Raw genomic sequence first — 20,894 nt, 5'->3', positions numbered from 1 at the left:
GCGCCATGGCAGAAGCTTTCATTTGGACTTTGCTAACCAGCCACGGGGCGAGAGCAGATGTCCCAGGCATCCATGGGGCTTTGGCACGTCCCACCTCCACGCTCACCTGGAGGATCTCCAGGAGGGGCAGCCTGGATGCTCCAGCGTCTCAGGGAAGAGGTCCTGGCACAGATCAGAGGGTCCCCGTTGTCCCGCGGGGGTGACAAAGCCCTCGGAGGTTGGCAGCAAGACAAGGGTGAGCAGAAACGAGCGATGTCAGCCCCTGGCCAAGCGCAGACACGCAGCCCAGGGCTGAGGAGCGGCCGCCTGGGCGGATGCGAGCGACAGATTTTACTCATTTGGTCAAAGGAAATTCTATTCTGATTAAACCCCGTTTGATCTCGATGGAGAAGGGGGGGGTTGGGTGGAGGTAGGATTGGGTTTCTCTCCAATTGTTGGCCTTTATGGGGCTAATGCATCAGCTAAAAGCTTCCAAATAAGATTTAGAGGAGGGAAAGGCGAGGGCACGAGCTGCAAAATCTGGACTTCAAGGGGTTTATTAAAAAAAAAATAAAATAAAAGGGATGCGCTGCACAGCACGGAGCAGGGAGGGATCGAACGGCTCCTCCAGGGCCACGTGGACAGGCGGGTTGCAAAACCAGGTGCTCCAGTAATCTCAAAGAACCTTGAGCTGTCCCCTCTCCTCCTCATCGCGGCGTTGAGATGGGGTTACCTGGCACCAAACCTGAGCGGAGCGGAGCTCAGGGGGTGGGGTCACTCAATATTAATTGGGTTGATGAGGATGGATGAAGCCGTGTGGCCACCCGAGGGACTCAACTAGAGGCAGGGAAGGTTTGTGTGGGGTTTGGAGGACAATTATCAAAGCTGGGGGGCCACAGGCAGCCCTGAGTGCACGGGTTTGAGGAGAAGACCTGGCTAAAGAAGCTCTGCTAGAAAATCCTTCAGGTGTATACGTGAAGGAAGGGCAAAAAAAGAAGGTTCCATCTGTGCAGCACAGGTAGGATTGAGCTTAAAGATCATAGAATCGTAGGATGGTTTGGATTGGAAAGGACTATGAGGGTCATCCAGATCCAAACTCCCCCTGCAGTCAGCAGGGACATCATTTGATGGAAATGGTTGGATTCAATGATCTGGTGGGTCTTTTCCAACCTGGTGATTCTATGATTCTATGATTCTCTGATTCTATAAATATCATCTCAAAGGCTCTTCCTCGATTCTCCGCTTCCACCCAGCAATTTTCAGCCTCGTTGTTCGATATTGGAACCATATTGAACTGTTTTACTCCCTTGGTTGTTCTCCAAACTGAAAGATGTCCTAAAAATAACTATTCCCAGTTCTGCGTGTGATGTTCAACCTCTCCCCTCCTCAGAGCGTGGCTCGTTCCCAGCTCCGTCTGCGTTCGGGTTGGCTCATCCCAACACTAAATCAGCTCAGCAGGGGACATCAAATCCCCCCAAAAAACCACCTCTGCCTGCTGGCTTGGGAGAAGCGCAAGGCAGAGCCACAAATCCCCTTGGGGAGAGCATCAGCCGGGCAGGACTTGGTGATGAAGACAACACCACAAGGTCCTGGCCTGGGCTGCATGAGGTCCTCCTGGAGCCTCTTTCAGCCCTGGAAGCTGCTCTAAGGTCTCCCTGCAGCCTTCTCCAGGCTGAACAACCCCAACTCTCTCAGCCTGTCCCCATACAGGAGGTTCTCCAGCCCTCGGATCATCTCCATGGCCTCCTCTGGACTCGCTCCCACAGCTCCAAGTCCTCCCTGAGCTGAGGACTCCAGAACTGGACACGGGGCTCCAGGTTTGGTCTCCCCAAAGCGGAGCAGAGGGGCACGTCCTGCACGCAGGCGCAGCCCCCAGCCCCGCAGCTGGCTCGGCCGCTGAGGAGGGAGTCGACTCAGCACATTTGTGCTCTTTGTTTACTGGCTGTTGCTTGTAAAAACAAAAAAAAAAAGAAAGAAAATCCCCCAAATACCATTTTAATAACCACAGTCCTTGCACGCAACGTCCTGCTCAGAGCAGGAAGGAGCTGGCTGCGGCGTGTGCTGTTCGATGGTTGCACCTCGAATCCTGGGGTCAGTTCTGGGCCCTCCCCACAAGAAGGATGTTGAGGCTCTGGAGCGAGTCCAGAGAAGAGCAAGGAAGCTGGTGAGGGGGCTGGAGAAGAAGAGGAGCGGCTGAGAGAGCTGGGGGGGTTTAGGCTGGAGAAGAGGAGGCTGAGGGGAGACCTCATTGCTCTCTGCAACTCCCTGAGAGGAGGTTGTGGAGAGGAGGGAGCTGGGCTCTTCTCCCAGGGGCCAGGGGACAGGACGAGAGGGAATGGCCTCAAGCTCCACCAGGGGAGGGTCAGGCTGGACATCAGGAAAAAATTTTTCATGGAAAGGGTCATTGGGCACTGGCAGAGGCTGCCCAGGGAGGGGGTTGAGCCCTGGAGTTTTTTCAAAGACAGCTGGACGAGGCACTGAGGGACATGGTTTAGTGATTGATGGGAACGTTTGGACTCGATGATCCGATGGGTCTCTTCCAACCTGGTGATTCTATGATTCCATGATTCCCTAACCCACAGTTGGTCCCTCCCAGTCCTGCCACGCTTAGGACCATTCACAGCCACCTCAAGGATGGCTGAAGACCTCCTTGCCCCAGCTGCATGGAGCCCCAGGCTCTATCCAACATCTTAGAGTGGTTGGACCCTCCTGGGCACAGACCTAGAGCCCACTTAGAGGATACAAACCCAAGATTTATGGACACAACACACCCAGGACAGCATCATCCTGGCCAGCAAGCACCGAGCACCCTTCTCCACCCAAACCCACCTTGGAAGGGTGACGTTTAGCAGCTCCAGCAAAGGCTCATCCGTGGAAGCCTCCACGTCTGGCAGGGCTGCAGCTCTCCAAGCCTTTGAAACGCCGCTTCCGCCCTCCCCACATCTTGAAAGCACATTGCTAAAATGCAAAAAATCTGTTGTTTTCGTTAACGTTGCTTTGAATATCTTCAAGTCCTGCTCAGGCAGGAAGGTGGGACCAGGGCCACCAGGGCGAGCGAACAAAGGAACCTCGAGGTGGGTGCTGAGATCTTGCTGGTTGGACTCAGCAAGCGGTTGGAGACCTGCGCTGGTGGTGTGATGGCGAGGTGGATAGAGATGAACTTCACAACCGGCTCCTTCCAACACCAAAAGTCTTCTGCAAGCCCCAACACGTGTGCCAAATCCAGCAGATGCTGCCCAATTCCTGAAGACTTCCTTATGGAGCCGAGTGCCGGGTGACACGAGCATCTGCTGTGCCTCCAGCTAGACAAAAATTGAGAACTGCAGGGAAAAGGTCCATGTTAGATGAGAAACGGGGCTGGGATCACCAAGAATTGGGGAAACCTGAAGGAAAATAATGACCCTCATGGCTCGATGATGGACTCAAGTCTACCCAAGGGGTGGTTCTGGCTCTACAGAGACATACAGGACTTCTGCTCCCCTTGGATCCCAGTGCCAGAGGGACAAGTATTACAGAATCACAGAATAACCAGGTTGGAAAAGACCCACCGGATCATCGAGTCCAACCATTCCCATCAATCACTAACCCATGGCCCTCAGCACCTCGTCCACCCGGCCCTTAAACCCCTCCAGGGAAGGGGACTCAACCCCCTCCCTGGGCAGCCTCTGCCACTGCCCAATGACCCTTTCCGTGAATCATTTTTTCATGGAAAAATTGAGCTACAAACCCCATCAGGGTGGGGGTTTCTGTCCCTTCAGGCACTCGGTTTCCCCGCTGCAAAGCAAGTGGAGAAGGGAGAACCTTCCCCTTTGTCCCTGCTCTCATTTGGCCCTTGCAGCCAACCCAGGAGGCAGCTTTAGTAGCTGCGAAGCCACCAAGGGAGGTGGTGGCACTGGAGATCATTACGTGACACCCAACACCACCAGGAGCAGCGTCGGCGATGGGTACCACCAACCCAGCCCAGGGGGTACCTGCATCCCCAAGCATCCTGCGATGGCAGAGCCGGTGTCCATGCATCATCCCTTGTGCTGGACCTTGCTGAGCTCCCTGGTGGCCTCCACAGGGCTGCAGGTCCTCACCCTGCCAGACCCTCCCCTCACCCTGGGATGGGGCGGAGGTGTGAAAGAAGGAATTCTGCCAGCCTGAGCCTGCAAAGAAGTAGTCTTGGCCCCTCTAGTTCCACCCCTGCCATGGGCAGGGACACCTCCCACTGGATCAGGAGCTCCAAGCCCCATCCAACCTGGCCTGGAACCCCTCTAGGGATGGGGCAGCCACCACAGCTCTGGGCAAAATCCTCATTGTGAACGATTTCTTCCTGAGATCTCAGCTCAATCTCCCATCTTGCAGCTCAAAACCCATTCCCCTCGTCCTCTCCCTGCCCTCCCCAATCAAGAGCCCCTCTCCAGCTTCTCTGGAGCCCCTTTCCATACTGGAAGCTGCTCTAAGGTCTCCCCACAGCCTTCTCTTCTCCAGGCTGAACAACCCCAACTCTCTCAGCCTGGAGATCATCTCCATCCCTCGGATCATCTCCGTGTCCTCCCTGTGCTGAGGGCTCCAGAGCTGGACACGGAGCTCCAGGTGAGGTCTCACCAGAGCAGTGTTGACCCTCTTCCTGGCTCCTCTCCCCACTCCGAGCTGGGGATGAAGGTTTTGCTGGGGATGAAGGTTTTGCTGCTGGGGTCCCAGCTCCCCAGCCATGGCCAGGCCATTGCTGCCCTCCACCGGCCACGGGCGCTCCCAGCCGGGCTGCGAGGCTCAGCTCCATCTCCCTCCTCCCCTCCACCCTTGCAGAGCATCCCTCCTCCTTCCAAGAGAATTCCCACCTGAAGCTCCCAGTAAAGCAGCCCTGGGTTCCCTTTAAAGAAGGCGCCCGGCTGAGAATCAGAATCACTTTGTTGGAAAAGACTTTTGAGATCATCAACTCCAACCATCCCCATCCACTGCTGAACCCTCCCTGAGCACCTTATCTACCCGGCTTTTAAACCCCTACAGGGTTGGGGGCTCCACCACCACCCTGGGCAGCCTCCGCCAGCACCCAAGAACCCTTTTGATGAAGAAATTTTGCACAATATCCAATCTAAACCTCCCCTGGTGCAACTTGAGGGCATTTCCACTTGTCTTCTTCCATGTCAGCTGAGCCTGAGGAACTCATTTTGTTTATAATCAGAATCAGAGTGGAGCTCACAGGCAGCGATGCCGCCTGAACTCCACCTGTGGAGCCTCAAAACTCTTCCCTCCTGCAGGAAAAGCATCAAAAGGGAGGTGCCATCCTGGCACTTCACGATTCTATTCCAAACATTCTCATTGCGATGGTTTCCCAGTGGCCGCTGCGGGGCTACAGAAACCAGATGATGAGAATGAAGCTGCAGGAGCCTCCCCTGCCCCAGGGGACTCAGGGCTGGGGGCACAGGGTCCTGGTCCCAGCAGCAACAAGACTCGTGCCACCAGGCTCAACTGGGAGGAGAAGAGTCACCCAAGGGTTACCCAGCCCACAGCGAGGTTTGGGGATGAGGGATTTCCACCATCATCATCCCACGATGGGAGTAAATGAAAACCTCTGCGTTGGGTGCAGTCGGGAGAACAGAGCAGTGGATCCCACCAGATTTCCAGCCAACCTATTTAAGATGCTGCTCTGCATTTCCCCTCCTCGTTCAGCTTCCTAAAACTGCCTTCTCTTTCCCAGTATCCTAAGAGGAAGAAGAGGGGCTGAATTCCCATTTCCCCTCGTCCTTCCCTCTTCCCCCTCGTCTGCGCAGGCACCATATGAGGCTGCTTGGATCACACTTACCAGCTGAGAGCACACAGGGGAGACAAGCAGCTTGCTCAGAGCTGGCGGTGAGGCAAGAGCTAATTAATTGCTCATCTGCACCCTGGGACAGGAGCAGATTTCTCTGTGCAGGAGGAGCCTGCAGGTCGCGGTGCAGCAGGAGGTTGGGCAGCACTTACTCACCCTTGGAGACACAATCGTGGAGTGGTTTGAGGTGGAAGGGACCTCCAAGCCCATCCAGTTCCAACCTCACGCTATGGACACCTCCCAGTGGATCAGGGGGCTCAAAACCACATCCAACCTGGCCTTTAAGACCCCCAGGGATCACCCCAAACTCCAAAATGTTGTGTACAGTTGACCCCTGTCCTTCTCACTAAGCACAACACTCCTGCAGGTCATCACAGGAGGGAAGGAGATGGAATTGATAGGGGAAATCACTCCCAACACTGTTTTGGTGAGAAAACCAGCTGTATTTCTGCTCTTACTGTGGTGTCACGTACAAGTTATAGTGCAGTTTAGTACAAGGAGACATTGAGATACACACAAACGACCCCTACTGTGAATCAAATCCCCCCACCACGAGGCCAAACCTTACGCTGAGCGTGCAAACGAAGCAGAAACGATGTAAAAATATATTATATATTTACATACACGATCTTTTTTTTTTTAAAAAGCTGAGATGTGAGTATAAATTCCAGAGCTAAAACACGTCACGGGGAGGAAACGGGGGTGGGGTGGATTCTGCGAGCTGTTCGTAGGCAAATTTTACAGTCACAAAAATAGATTTTTAAAATCTCAAGGGTGAGCTGATCGGAATCAGAATATGAGCCCAAGCAAGGAGCCCCTGCTGTGCTGCTGTGAGTGGGGAGCACGCGGGATGCTGTGATTTAGGGACACGCAGGGACAATTTCTTTGCTCTAAGGCAGTGGTTGAGCTCCATCAGCCTGCCCGCTGCGGGGATTCCTGCGTCCCAAGGACACGGTGAGCCGGTTCCCAGCAGCACAGCAGTGTCGTGTTGGGGAAACGCGGGGTGAGAGGTGGTTTAGTGAAACAATCGACACTAAAACTGCCTGCAAACTCCACGGTGGGCACCACGGCTTTGGGCAGAGAAGCCAGCGAGCTGTTCCAGCCCCTGCCAGGCACGCTGGCAGCCCAGCGGCAGCAGCAAGGGAGATTTTAGTAGTTAAAAGCCTGAGTATTAATCTCGCAAGTAAGTGCATTTCATGTTCACAACCTTTGTCTGGGGTCAGGGGCTCCCCTGGCAAAAGCTGGCTGCAACCTCAGTTCACAAGCTGACCCCAAGGCATTTCTTGATCCAGTTAGGGCACTTGGGGATCTTCCTACCCAAGAAACCAAGGAATTCTATCAAATTGGGCTCTCAAATGCTTCCAAACTCCCCTCAGCAGCTCAATTGAATCGCTGTGTGCTTGAACCACTCATCTGCCAAGGCCAAACACAGAGCAGCGAAGGTGCGGATGGAGCCTCCGAGTGTGGAGAGGGATTTCATCCCAGCTAAGTCAGACACGTGGCGAGGAGAAGGTAACCGAAAGGACAACTCCAAGACACTTCACGAACACGGGCTGGGAGCTGTGTGTGGCCCAAGAGAGAGCTGGGCTGACATGAAAGCACATGGGGCCTTCTACTCGGTGATAAACCCCTGATCAGGTCCCACCACCCACCCTCTGCTGCCAGGAAGGCACTTCAGGGAAGGCTCTGAGCACCCAGAGGAGCAGTAGGACAACCTCCAAACTCCTGCCTTGCTCACCTCCCGACAGCTGGCAAAAGGAAACGAGCTTCTCCTGCCTCTCTCCTCACCCACCTGCAGAAATAGTCATACAAGTTGCCGTCTCGGGTTTGCAGCAGCCAGCACCGACGTAGCAAAACACCAGCCCAAACCCTTTAGCTGGTCTGAAGCGCGTACGCTGCCCAAGGAAAGGTGCAAGAGCTTGAAGGTTTCAAGCTGCTGGCAGCGAGGAAACCCCAGGGATTAGAGAGGTCACTAAACTCCCTCAGAGCTCAGGTTCACCAGAGCCATGCAGTGCCCAGAGGAGATGCAGAGGGAAGGCAAGCGAGCCAAGGCCAGCCGTTCCCAGCACCCCAGCCCACGAGTGCAGCTCTGTCCCTTCCCAAACCCCGCAGGAGCGCGCAGCATTTCATCCAGGGTTGTGCCAGCAGCACTCAGCACAGAGGCTGGAAGCCGACTGGATACCTTTCTTATTTCTGAGTCCCAAGTCTCACCCTCTCTCTCATCCCACTGCTGAGCAAAGCCAAGGAAACGCAGCCCCGCCTAGAAAAAGACCTTCTGGTTCTTAGAAGAATCGTGTTCTCGTTTCTCTCAAGGTTCAAGGAGCGAGTCTTTCACCCAGACAGCTGATTCTACGTGCTACAAATGCAAGGGTTAAGCATGGTATCAAGTTCCTTTCTAAAACGATCCTGGAGAGCAGCCAGAGCCAGCGTTCTCCACCTCTGAGAGAGCCGCGAGATGACTCGTGCTTCTCCACTGCTGGGACCATCGGGGAGCACTGACCTTGCGTGTCAAAAGAAAACATTGGAAGATGCAGGGAACTGGCTGGAAGGGCTGTAGGGACCTCCTGCCACGGCGAAAGGCTCAGCCCTCCCTGTCTCTTCGAGCAGCGCAAGAGGAGGTGGCTGCCACGCAGCGGGGCTCTTTGCCTCTCACACCCGGTGATGCACGAGGACAAGGTCCCAGGGTGCTCCTGGAGGGCTCAGAAACTCCTCCCCACTTGAAATCTCCCCTGGACTTCACGGCAACGCAATGAGTAGATCTAGGCCCGATGGTCTTTCAACTCACTACCAGACACAGGGACTCCCAGGGAAGTTACAGACAGACTAGGATTGACATCGTTAGCCGGACTTCAAATAGTTGAGTAAAAGCAATTAGGAAAAACCCCTACTGCAGACAGACAAACCAAGCAGCACTGGGTGGGTTCCTTCTCCTCCTCTCACATGTACCGTGTCTTTAGGGGCGATTCAGACATCCAGCACCTTCAGACAGGATTGAGGTCCAAGCGTTAGAAGTCACTGAGGATACTGATGTCCGCAAACTCATTCCTGTACCGGTACGCGTACAAACTGAGCAGGGAGGCCCATTTCAAGGAGATGAAACTCCAGACGCATGACAGGTAGTAGCTTCTGGGGTCAGTCAGGGCTAGGAGAGAAAAAGGATACAGAGACATTTAAAAATCCCATTTATCCCTCACCAGGAAGAACCCAACTCAGTTCCTGGGAGCTTTTCAGCCTGCGTTTATGAAGAACAAGGTCTCAGCAGTGCCACATTCCCATATTTCTCCCTCTTTCAGCTTGGATTGATAAATTCCTTCATATCTGGGACTGAAGAGGACTATTGGCACAGCCTGAAGGTTGTTATCATCTCTAGAAAGGCAGAACCTCACAGCTGCAAGGCCACCCCAGCAGCCACCACAGGCTCTCAATTCCATTGTCCCCCAGCCTGGATTGAAACAACAAGGTTTTTTTTGTTTTCGAGACATTGGTAATTTTAAAATACGCTTCGGTAACCTGGTGCATAAAACAACTGCACCTCTACGAACAAGCTGCTCGGTTGTTATTAAAAAAGTAAAAATATATACTTGTTTTTGAAAAATAAGCGAAACAATCCTTTCTCAGTAAATCCTACCCATTAAACATATCATTCTGAAACTTTGCAGATGTTCTGCTATCCCCTCGGATCAGGGCTGTCCCTAAAAAAACCTCAATTTCCTTAAAAAAAAAACACACCCCAAATTTTCCCCAAACCAGTTTTTCCTCCTGTTTCCAAAAAGGAGGTGATGACAAATATTTGGTTTTCTTTTTGTAGTTGCATTTCTAGTGATCGTTTATGAGTATTTTCGTGCCCTTCCACTCGAATCTCCCCAGGAGCGGATTCAGGCCAAGCCAAAGGCTTTGGGGGGACGATGACCCCAACGCTGCTTCCCCACCGCCACGACCACAACGACAACAGGGCTCTTGGTGGCTCTCAGCCCAAATGCAGCAAGCAACAAACACAGCGACTTCTAACAAAACAACCCCCAAACCCTCACTCTGTGGTCTCTTGCCAAGCAAATACTGGGAGGAATCGCGTGAAACCTCCTTTGACAACGTTAAATATTTGATAGCAACACAGCTTTGCGTGCTGACTAAGTTCAGAAGGCGTTTGCACCCTGCTGACTCGTGTTTGGATTTCCAGATCCTCACCCACCTGCTTTACGACCGCTGGAGGCACAATGTTTAAGAGAACTCGCTTTATTTATCGTGGAAATAAGTAAATTCCAGGTCCTACAGGAAGCGAAGCTGGAAAATGGGGATCACCTGCCAGCAGCCCCAGCTTATCGAGGCAGCTAAATGATCTGAGAAGATGCTCCCAGGGGGTGGCACTCAGCGGGCAGCAGAATTATTCTTGTGTCAGCAAGAAAAACGAAAGGCAACAGCATTCCTGCAGCCCTTTCCCAAAAAGCCTCTCAATTCATCTCAGAAGGGATGATGGTGGGAGCACTCCCAGACTCAGAGGAGCCCACAGAGATGATCTGAGGGCTGGAGAACCTCGGGGACAGGCTGAGAGAGTTGGGGTTGTTCAGCCTGGAGAAGGCTCCAGGGAGACCTCAGAGCATCTTCCAGTATGGAAAGGGGCTCCAGGAAAGCTGGGGAGAGGCTCTTGATCAGGGAGTGCAGGGAACGATTTTGAGCTGAAAGAGGGGAAATTAAGATGAGATCTTAGGGTTACCCAGAGCAGGGGTGGCTGCCCCATCCCTGGAGGGGTTCAAGGCCAGGTTGGATGGGGCTTGGAGCCCCTGGTCCAGTGGGAGGTGGTGGAACCGGATGGGCTTTGAGGTCCCTTCTAATCCAAACCATTCCATGATTCCCTGATCCAGACCCCAGCTCTGCTTTGCACGCTCTTCTATCAAACCCAATCCCAGTAATTCCCAGCATCACTAGGCATTTCTCCCAGTTGCCTCCTGCAAGAAAAGTACTTACACTGGTGCTTGGTGATGGCCAGGACGAGGAATGTGCAGAATCCCACCACGGAGAGAGCTGAGAAGAGGATCCCGATGAAGAGGAAGAACCTCAGCCCTTTTAACCAGGTCCTCCAGTAATCCTGCACATACATCACATGCGTGATTAGGGCCCAGAGCGCCAGAACACCTGCTCGACCAGACAGCAAGGGCAGTCAGTACCGTGCATCACACCACAGCTGCAGAAAAGGCGTCTAAGAAATACACATCCCATAATAATCCCACCCGAAACCGCACGGAGCACTAATGCTTCTCGGCCAGGTCCCCCTCAGGGAGAGAGGGACCAGAAGAACCACGAGCTGCCTGTGCAAACCTCGTGCTCCACAACCACCCCTCGTCCCTGCTGCTGCACAGGCTTTAAGATGGAGATCTTGACTCCAGGTTGGCACGGAATTTTCTTCATTTATTGATGAAGATCCTGGAGTATCCAGCTCTGGAGCCCTCAGCAAAAGGACATCCAGGAGGCTCTGGAGATGATCAAAGCCTAGAACACGTTTGCTATGAAGAGAGGCTGAGGGAGTTGGGGTTGTTCAGCCTGGAGAAGACTCTGAGGTGACTTTATTGTGGCTTTTCAATCCTCAAAGGGGCCTGATAAGAAAGATGGGGAAAAACCTTCTAGCAGGGCCTGTAGCAATAGGATAAGGAGTGATTGTTTTGAACTAAAAGAGGAGTTTAGACTGGATATTAGAAAGAAATCTTTTATGCTGAGGGTGGGGAGGCCCTGGCCCAGGTCGCCCAGAGAGGTGGTGGCTGCCCCATCCCTGGAAACCTTCGAGGTCAGGTTGGATGAGGCTCTGAGCAACCTGATCTGGTTGAAGACGTCCCTGCTCACTGCAGGGGGGTCGGATTGAACGATGTTCACGGTCCCCTTCGACCCAAACTACTCCATGATTCTATGAAACAACACCTCTAAATGGTTTCTGACATAGGGAAAACCAACGCACCCTTCCTCAATCTTGTCTAAAATGCCTTATCTTCTCACCACACCTCAGGGAAAACTGGAAGAGCCACTCAATGCTAGAACCGGCTGCTCCCACGCTTCAAGCTTGTCGGAGTTTCTATAACCAGCTGGAACGAGGCTGCCTGTCATTGCCCATTATCCAATCCCAGCTCCCAGCAACACCACCGACTCCAATTATAGCAATCCACTCCTCTCCGTTTAAGTCGCGGTGCTGATTAAACCTCCCTAAGCTGCTCACTCTCCCCATCGCTCGAGCCAGTAAAACATTTGACTCATTTCGACCACGACCTCAGCGGCGTTTCTGAAAGTTGAACCTCCAGCCGTGCAACTTAACTGGCTTGGATTCCTCCTTCCTTGCCACCTCCTTTCCAGATCTTATTTTAAGGGCAGCAGGGAAGAAATAATAACAATAATAGAATGACAGCACTGCTCAAATACCAGGCTGCTTTAGCAGGAACACAGACCTCCCTCGGCGGCTGCTTCTCAACATCAAAGGAGGCGAAGCCAGCCGTGCCCACTGCAAGATAAACATTTTAATGCTAAGTACAGCCACGAGTCTTGCCAGAGCTCATTTGTTACTGGATACGGTCATTATACACAAAGCTTCCCAAGGCTTAAAAGAACCTATTATAGCAGGGAGGAAAACAACCGTGTCAAAGCCAAGAGCTGAGAGTCACCCTACAAACCTGCTGGACTTTGCTTTTTGGCTCCCCAGCAGTTTTCAGCGCGGTTCTGACCTTGGATGGGCTGGAGGTAGACGTCAAACGAAGCGGCATAGACACAGAGTCACTTCCAGGGTAGAGAGGAGAATAGAGGCAACGCTTGTTGCCTCCCCCATGCCTTGGGATGGGGCAAAGCAAGTTAAAATACCTGCAGCAGTGACCCACAAAGAGAAGGGTGGAAAGGGGAGGAAACCTTCAAAAGAAAAGAAACCACAAAAGCAAGAGCCGTCAGGGTGAAGTAGAAACCCAAGGGTGAGGCGCCGATAGCCAGGACAGATGGAGCTCAGGGGCTTTTTATCACAGAATCACCAGGTTGGAAAAGACCCATCGGATCATCGAGTCCAACCATTCCTATCAAATACCATTCCTATCCCAACAAACAGGAAAGGAGGAATCCGATAGGACTCTCAGCTTGGTCAGAATAGACCTCAAGTCCACCTACTTCCACCTCCCATCCAAGCGTTTCTTCTGGCTCCAGACAGTCAGTATTTTTATTCTGAGACTCATCAAGTCTGCTACATACACCACGTTTCCGTGACTGACTCCACACAGGCTACAACCACTAGATGGCAAAGCTGGTGGAAGGTATCTGGAGCTCCGCAGATGAAGACGACCATAACGTGACCGAGAACAGCGCTGTGGGGAACGACGTCGGGGTGCTGGTTGGTAAGAAGCTCAACATGACCCAGCAAAGCGTGCTCATAGACCACAAAGCCAACCGTATCCTGGGCTGCATCCAAAGAGGCGTGGGCAGCAGGGCAAGGAAGGGGATTCTTCCTCTCTACTCCACGCTGATGAGACCAGCTGATGGTGCCCAGTTCTGCAATCCCCGACATAAGGAGGAGATGGAACTGTTGGAATGGATCCAGAGGAGGCCACGGAGACCATCCGAGGGCTGGAGAACCTCTGCTATGAGGACATAGAGTTGTTCAGGCTAGAGAAGAGAAGGCTCCAGAGAGACCTTAGAGCAGCTTCCAGGACTGAAATGGGCTCCAGGAAAGCTGAGGAGGGTCTGGAGGGATAGGATGAGGAGGAATGGCTTTAAATTGGAAGGGGGAAGATTTAGATTAGACATTAGGAAGAAATTCTTCACGCTGAGGGTGGGGAGGCCCTGGAACAGGTTTCCCAGAGCAGTGGGGGCCGCCCCATCCCTGGAGGGGTTCAAGGCCAGGTTGGATGGGGCTTGGAGATCCTGATCCAGTGGGAGGTGCCCTGCCCATTGCAGGGGGTGGAACTGGATGATCTTTGAGGTCCCTTTCAACCCCAAAACACTCTGATTCTTTAAAAAACTTCACTGGCAATGCTTTCCCAGCCTGCTGTGGGATTTGGTGGAAAAGACTTACCACCCAGCTTGCTGAACCACCACTTCCTTGACTTCCCTCACCACCACACTTGTATTCTAGCAAGTTCAGCCCACATTTTTATAAAAAGACATGGGGAAGTAGGTTTTTTTGGTCAGCAAAACAAGCTGCTTCACCCGCCTCGCTGCTCTCAGATGACTCGGCACAATTTATTCAAACTGCTGAGTCAAGCTGCCAGTGTTTCCACACCCGAACTGCTGCTAAGCTCCAAAAAGCCTCCACGGGGAGAGAAGAGGCAGCGCATGAGCTGTCACTTGATCTTTCCACCCATCACCGGGGCTGACCCTGCGCCCTCCCCCGACCCCAGAGCTGACGCAGCATTTGTGAAGACGCCGCTTGGCCAACTGCCTTGGTGGGTTAATTCAGAACATCTCCAGTACCTGCTGCACACGTAACTGAGCAAAACCAGCCTCAGGACAGCTTTTCCGTGTGCTCAAGGACCGCGTTTGGTCCCATCATCGCTGAAGTCACTCTTACAGGCAGCTCAGCCAACACCACAGGTCTCCCCAGAGCCTTCTCTTCCCCCGTCTGACTCTCACAGCCTGTCCTCATCTCCATCACCACCCACACGCGCTGTGAGCTTCAGGAGGCTGCAATAAGAGCCCTCGGTGCAAAATACCTTCTCTATGTCCACGTTTCCTTGCTTTTTTTGGCCTCTGGACACGGCCCTGGGGAGACCGCTCCTCAAATCCTGGGGTCAGTTCTGGGCCCCTCCCCACAAGAAGGATGTTGAGGCTCTGGAGCGAGTGCAGAGAAGAGCAACAAAGCTGGGGAGGGGGCTGGAGAAGAAGAGGAGCGGCTGAGAGAGCTGGGGGTGTTTAGGCTGGAGAAGAGGAGGCTGAGGGGAGACCTCATTGCTCTCTGCAACTCCCTGAGAGGAGGTTGTGGAGAGGAGGGAGCTGGGCTCTTCTCCCAAGGGACAGGGGACAGGACGAGAGGGAATGGCCTCAAGCTCCACCAGGGGAGGGTCAGGCTGGACATTAGGAACAAATTTTTTCATGGAAAGGGTCACTGGGCAGTGGCAGAGGCTGCCCAGGGAGGGGGTTGAGTCCCCTTCCCTGGAGGGGTTTAAGGGACGGGTGGACGAGGTGCTGAGGGACATGGGTTAGTGATTGATGGGAATGGTTGGACTCGATGATCCGGTGGGTCTCTTCCAACCTGGTTATTCTCTGGTTCTATGAGTTGTTTTTTCCTGGAATCTGGGCTGCCCACGAGTGCCGTACGCCGTGTCCCACCGTGACCAGCTGCGTTTGGCCCCTGGGGCTCGGAGAAGGCAGCTGTGCGGCTCCTCTCTGCCAACAATGCAGCTTGTTTTGCTGGGACCGAAGAACCGGGCAGCGCGGAGCTGAGGAGGAGGAGGAGCAAACCCTTGTCAAGGCTTTTGTGTCTGCAGAAAGGGAAAAGCTTTGGCACTCGAGCTGAAAGATGCCAGACTCTCCAAAGGGCTTATCAAAACATTTCAGTGCTGATGTTTTTCTGTACCAGGTTCCAAACCAGGCTTTTGAACTTGCCTTTTAGAATCTATTTAATCTCGTTCCAAGTATTCTGTCAGCTCTTTTTTTTTTTATGGGTTTGTCTTGTCAAAATAGCTGCGAACTCCTGTTTAAGAAACCCACCTCTGCTTGCTGTTGTTTTAGAAGCTCTCACGGTGGTTTGATGGGCTCAGTTTCCTCTTCCTGGAGCTTTGTGTACCTCTGATAATTTGAGTTCAATTTATAGGCAACTTTCCCATTGCTTTATGTTGGAAATCCCTTCATTGTGTCTTATTTTAGGGTCGCTCCAACCACGAGGTGCGGCGTAAATCCACGTTTCGCTGCAGCAGGTGCAAACTTCGTGGTGTTATTTTAATCCAGCGATGTAACAGGAGCTGAGAGCCACCACCACGGCTCCAGGGCTGTGGGGTTGTCCCAGTTTAGCCCCAGCCCAACCAAATTTGGCTGCTAAAAACGAGTAGTTTAGCTCCTGACTTCCTTCCCTTCCACACCCCCAGGTGAGGGATCCTCTTCGCTGTGTACAACTGCCTGAAAGGAGGTTGTAGGGGGTGGGTGTTGGTCTCTACTGACAAATGATAGATAGGAAACGGCTTTAAGTTGCACCAGAGAAGGTTTAGGTTGGATATTGGGAAAAATATCTTCACCGAAAGGGTTCTCAGGCACTGGTAGATGCTGCCCAGGGAGGTGGTGGAGTTACCGTCCCTGGAGAGGTTTAAAAACCAGGTAGAAGAAGTGCTCAGGGATGGCTCAGGAGTGGACAGGTACAGTGGGACTCAATGATCAAAAAGATCTCTTCCAACCAAGTGATGCTATGATAAAAAAGACCTAACTCCTTCAATCAGTCCTTCAACAGCGACTTCTCCAGCCCGTTGATCAGCGTCACGGCCCTCCAATGGACTCCCTCCAGTCCACCCGCATCGTTCTTGAGTTGTGGGCACCAGAACTGGACACAGCACTCCAGGATAATGCTGATAATTTAATTAAACACTAAGACCATTAAAAGCCACTCAAGAAAGGGTTAGATACACCTTGAAAGCACTTAACTGCTTTCTTCTCTTTTAAACTTCTTCTCACAGAATACAAACATCAGAGCAGCTCGGAGATTCATGACCTACTTACAAGAAATACAAATTTAAGGCAGCAAGGGGAGAAGGTCAAGCAAACAAACAATCAGGAAATTATAAAAGCCAATGCGACTGCCTCAAAATTAAACGGCAAAGCATGGAGACAGCTGGTATTAACTCAGGAACTCTGTACCCCAAGATGAGGCGGTGAAGTTGCCATCCCTCAGGTTATCCAGAGCACTGGACGGGGTGGTTCTGCTCGAAAGGATGAGGTGATGATACACCAGGCTTGCGTGGGATTTCAGATGATCCCCAAGCTCCCCAGTATGCACGCCCAGAGGCACGCGTAAGATTCTGAGGATTAGCAAGTCGATTTTACCACGGGTTTATCGTTACAAAAGCCAACCGGAAAGACTGGAAAGGTGGTTTGCTCAGCACTTTGAATCACACGCTTCTGGTTTCATAACTGGGGGTAACCGAGGGCCCCAGCTCCAGACTCAGCAGAGTGTGGCTCCTCTCCTCTCCTCCAAAACTTTAAACGTCGGAACTAGGAGTAAATAAATCATAGAATGGTTTGGGTTGGAAGGGACCTCATGGGCAGGGACACCTCCCACTGGATCAGGGGCTCCAAGCCCCATCCAACCTGGCCTTCAACACCCCCACGGATGGGATCTGGGGGTTCTGGTTGATGGCAAGTTGGAATCATGGAACCATGAGGTGATTTGGGTTGGAAGGGACCTCAAAGCCCATCGAGCCCCACCCCAGCCACGGGCAGGGACACCTTCCACTGGATCAGGGGCTCCAAGCCCCATCCAACCTGGCCTTGAACCCCTCCAGGGATGGGGCAGCCACCCCTGCTCTGGGAAACCTGGGCCAGGGCCTCCCCACCCTCAGTGTGAAGAATTTCTTCCTAATGTCTAATCTAAATCTTTCCACTTCCAATTTAAATCCGTTCCCCTTCACCCTATCACTCCATAACCATGTAAAAAGTCCCTCCTCAGCTTTCCTGGAGCCCCTTTCAGTCCTGGAAGCTGCTCTAAGGTCTCCTTGGAGCCTTCTCTTCTCCAGGCTGAACAACCCCAACTCTCTCAGCCTGTCCTCATATGGGAGGTTCTCCAGCCCTTGGATCATCTCCGTGGCCCCCTGGACCCGTTGCAACAGTTCCATCTCCTCTTAGGTTGGAGATTCCAGACCTGGGAATACCCAAACTTTTACTTTAAATCACAGGAAACGGATCAGAACGAGTAAAAATCAGCACGAGCAGCAGCGGAGGGCAGAGTGCAGGGTGAAATGCAGCATGAAAGGTTCTCTAGGAGATAAGCAGAAGATAAATGAACTGATTACAAAGAGAAAGATAAAGGTTTCTAACGAGATGGGGATCAGCAGGATTCCTTACAGAGAGGAATTACATGGATAAACATCCGAAAACACCAGCCCTGACAAAGCAAAGGCACCTTGACCCAGGCTGCAATCCATCTCGCTGACACCGGCGAGGGAAACGCAGCAACAAACACCCAGGAGGCGATGGGAACACCAGAAAGACAGTTAAAACCAGATAAACGTGTACAAACAGACTCGCAGAGAAGGCTGGCAGGCAAAGCCTTAATCAGAGGCATATTAACGAGGAACCGCTGCAAGGCTGCCAAGTGCACCAGCTGAAACAAGCTCAGCTCCTTCCCAGGTGCTCAGAGAGCTCGTGAAGCTTCTGCAGAGCAAAACCTCCACTCGTGCTACAGCATCAGGTTGCTCCGAGCCCCATCCAACCTGGCCTTGAGCCCCTCCAGGGATGGGGCAGCCACCACTGCTCTGGGCAACCTGGGCCAGGGCCTCCTCACCCTCACAGCACATTTCTTCCTAAGATCTCATCTCAATATCCCCTCTCGCAGCTCAAAACCGTTCCCCTCATCAAGAGCCCCTCCCCAGCTTTCCTGGAGCCCCTTTCAGTACTCGAAGCTGCTCTAAGGTCTCCCTGGAGCCTTCTCTTCCACTCCAAACACCAGGTTTGCTAAATATTGCTGCAAAAAACTTTCCTGGGACTAAGGAGGAGAGCAAGACACTTGCATTTCAACCAGCAGCAAGGTTATAAAATACAGATATTCATTCCTTTTTCCTAAGGAAAGGAACAGATGCAGAGAACGCGTCCCACAAACCACAGGTCTGCATTTCAACTTGCAAGGCACAGAATCATTTAAGTTGGAAAAGATCTGTAAGGTCATCGAGTCCAACCTTTAACGCAGCACTGCTAGCTCCACCACCAAACCACGTCCCTAAATGTCACATCCTCACAGGTTTTAAACCCCTCCAAGGTTGGGGACTTCACCACTGCCTTGAGCAGCCTGGTCCAGTGCTCAGTAACCCTTTCCATGAAGGAATTTTTTCCAATATCTGATCTGAAACTCCCCTGGTGCAACCTGAGGCCGTTTCCTCTCATCCTACCACTTTTAATTAGGGAACAGAGCCCAACCCTGCCTGGCTCCAACCTTTCTGGGAGCTGCAGAGAGCAATGAGGTCTCCCTTCAGCCTCTTCTTCTCCAGGCTAAACAGCCCCAGGTCCTTCAGCCGCTCCCACAAGCCCTGGGCTCCAGGCCCTTCCCCAGCTCCCTTCTCCTCCAGGCTCCAGCACCTCAGGGTCCTCACTGAGCCCCACGCTGTGCGCTGAAGCCTCGTGAACAGTTTGTATTAAAAGTCACTCCCTCACGAGCTCAAGCTCCTCCAGGAACCATAGAACGGTTTGGTTGGAGAAGACCTTTGAGATCAGTAAGTCCAACCACTTCCAAGCACCTCCTCCATCTGGCTTTGAAATCCCTTCAGGGATGGGGACTCCGTGACTTTTCTAGGCAAAGCAGCTCCTGGGAATGTCTTAAAAGCATCACCTGGTGAAGTGCCACCCAAGACCCCAACCAATCACACCCCGTGCTCCCCCTGCAGAGAACTCTGACCCCCTCGATCCCACCAGCCCAGGATTCCCAGCTCCATCACCACATAAACGATGGAAACGTGGGCATCACGCCCCGATGCTGTCCCCGTTGCTTCCCTCCCTTTCCAGTCGGTTTGGTGATTTGGGGTGAGGTCAGAGAGGGACCCAGACATGGACAGGGACCTCTGGGCTCCCCCCCCACCTCCTGGGTGCTTGCAGAGGGGTCTGCACCCCCAGGGCCCCCCTGAAGAAGCACCAAGGTGAAGCCACCAAGGGAAGGAGCTGCTCAGTCCCACCACCACCCCTCTCAGCACCCACCAGGCCCCGATGTTATCTCGGGGGGCTCCCAAGAGGAGGGGGGACATGGGGGTGTGGGGACAGAGGGATGGAGGGATGCACAGGGGGGCGTGGGAAACAGGGGAGGGGGCACGAGGGGCTTGGGGACACAGAGATGGGGACACGGGGGGGGCCTAAGGAGAGCAGGGTGAGGACACGCGGAGGTGTGAGGAGACAGAGGTGGGGACATAGGGACACGGGGGACATGGGGAGACAGGGGGACGTGGGGGCACGAGGACACAGGGATGGAGAGATGGGGACACAGATGGGGGGCAGGGGGATAGGAGGGGACATAGGGGGAGTGGGAAGACAAAGAGGACATGGGGACACAGCAGGGGCGTGGGGACACAGGACACAGCGAGTAGGGGGAGATGGAGGGGACAGAGAGAGGAGGGGGAGATGAGGGAGGACGGGAGGGGGGGGAGGACATGGGGAGGGGGGACACGGGGGGAGGGGGGACACTAGGATGGGGACACGGGGATGGGGACACGGGGATATCGGGGGGGACACGGGGATATGGGGGGGGAAACGGGATATGGGGGGGAAACGGGATATGGGGGGGGGGGGACACCGGGATATTGGGGGGGGGACGACACCGGGATATGGGGACACGGGGGGATGGGGGGACGCGGGGATGGGGGGACACGGGGACTCGGAGACACGGGGGGGACCGCGGGGCCCAGGGGGGACCGTGGGGACCCGGGGGGCACAGAGGGGGGCCCGGGGGGGCGCCAGACGTACCCGAGAGCCCCCCGGCCGCGGCCGTGGCGGGCTGCCGGAAGGCGGGCGCCAGGCTCCAGGTGAAGAAGGCCGAGAGCCCCATGAGGGCGCCGGCCGCCGCGTAGGCCAAGCGGAGGGCGAGCGCCCTGCTCACCGCCATCGCCGCGGGGCCGCGCCGCAGGCCACGCCCCCTACGCGCCCTTACGTACGGAAAGCCACGCCCCCTTCGCTGAGGCCACGCCCATCGCGGCAGCCAGGCCACGCCCACCTCTAGTGTTTTGTCTGTGCTGAGGCCACGCCCATCGCCCGCCAGGCCACGCCCACTCATTAGGCCACGCTCCAGCAGCCACAGGCCCCGCCCCCACGAGGCACAGCGCCCCCCGGCGACCCGGAGGACCGGGAGGGGAGGGGAGGGGAGGGGAGGGGAGGGGAGGCAGGGGGACACGGGAAGGATGGGGACATGGGGGAATGGGGGGAATGGGACATGGGGTAGGGATGTGGGGACATGGGCACGGGGAGATGGGGGGACTTGGGGGACATGGGGGGA

The 20,894-nt window shown here is 54.0% G+C and overlaps 1 protein-coding gene across 2 annotated transcripts in view; it reads right to left on the bottom strand.

The window, feature by feature from the left end:
* Positions 1-20,536, bottom strand: part of SLC48A1 (solute carrier family 48 member 1) — a 111,157-nt gene extending 90,621 nt beyond the window's left edge. The window contains exons 1-3 of one of the 2 annotated variants that reach the window (XR_011339321.1): positions 20,369-20,536; positions 10,736-10,903; positions 6,772-8,915 (exon numbers count right to left, since the gene is read on the bottom strand). Coding sequence is in view for 1 of the 2 variants with exons in the window: in XM_069879420.1 (XP_069735521.1) it covers positions 8,779-8,915; positions 10,736-10,903; positions 20,369-20,507 (444 nt within the window). In the remaining variant the exon portion in view is untranslated. Of the gene's footprint in view, positions 1-6,195; positions 8,916-10,735; positions 10,904-20,368 lie in introns of those variants that run through there. The other variant, XM_069879420.1, reaches the window with a different exon arrangement.
* Positions 20,537-20,894: the final 358 nt, after the last annotated feature.

This window comes from Phaenicophaeus curvirostris, chromosome 38 (genome assembly GCF_032191515.1).
Source record: "Phaenicophaeus curvirostris isolate KB17595 chromosome 38, BPBGC_Pcur_1.0, whole genome shotgun sequence".
Lineage (NCBI taxonomy): Eukaryota > Metazoa > Chordata > Aves > Cuculiformes > Cuculidae > Phaenicophaeus > Phaenicophaeus curvirostris.
Note: the sequence above shows the minus strand (reverse complement) of the source record. Positions and strands in the feature narration are given on the sequence as shown.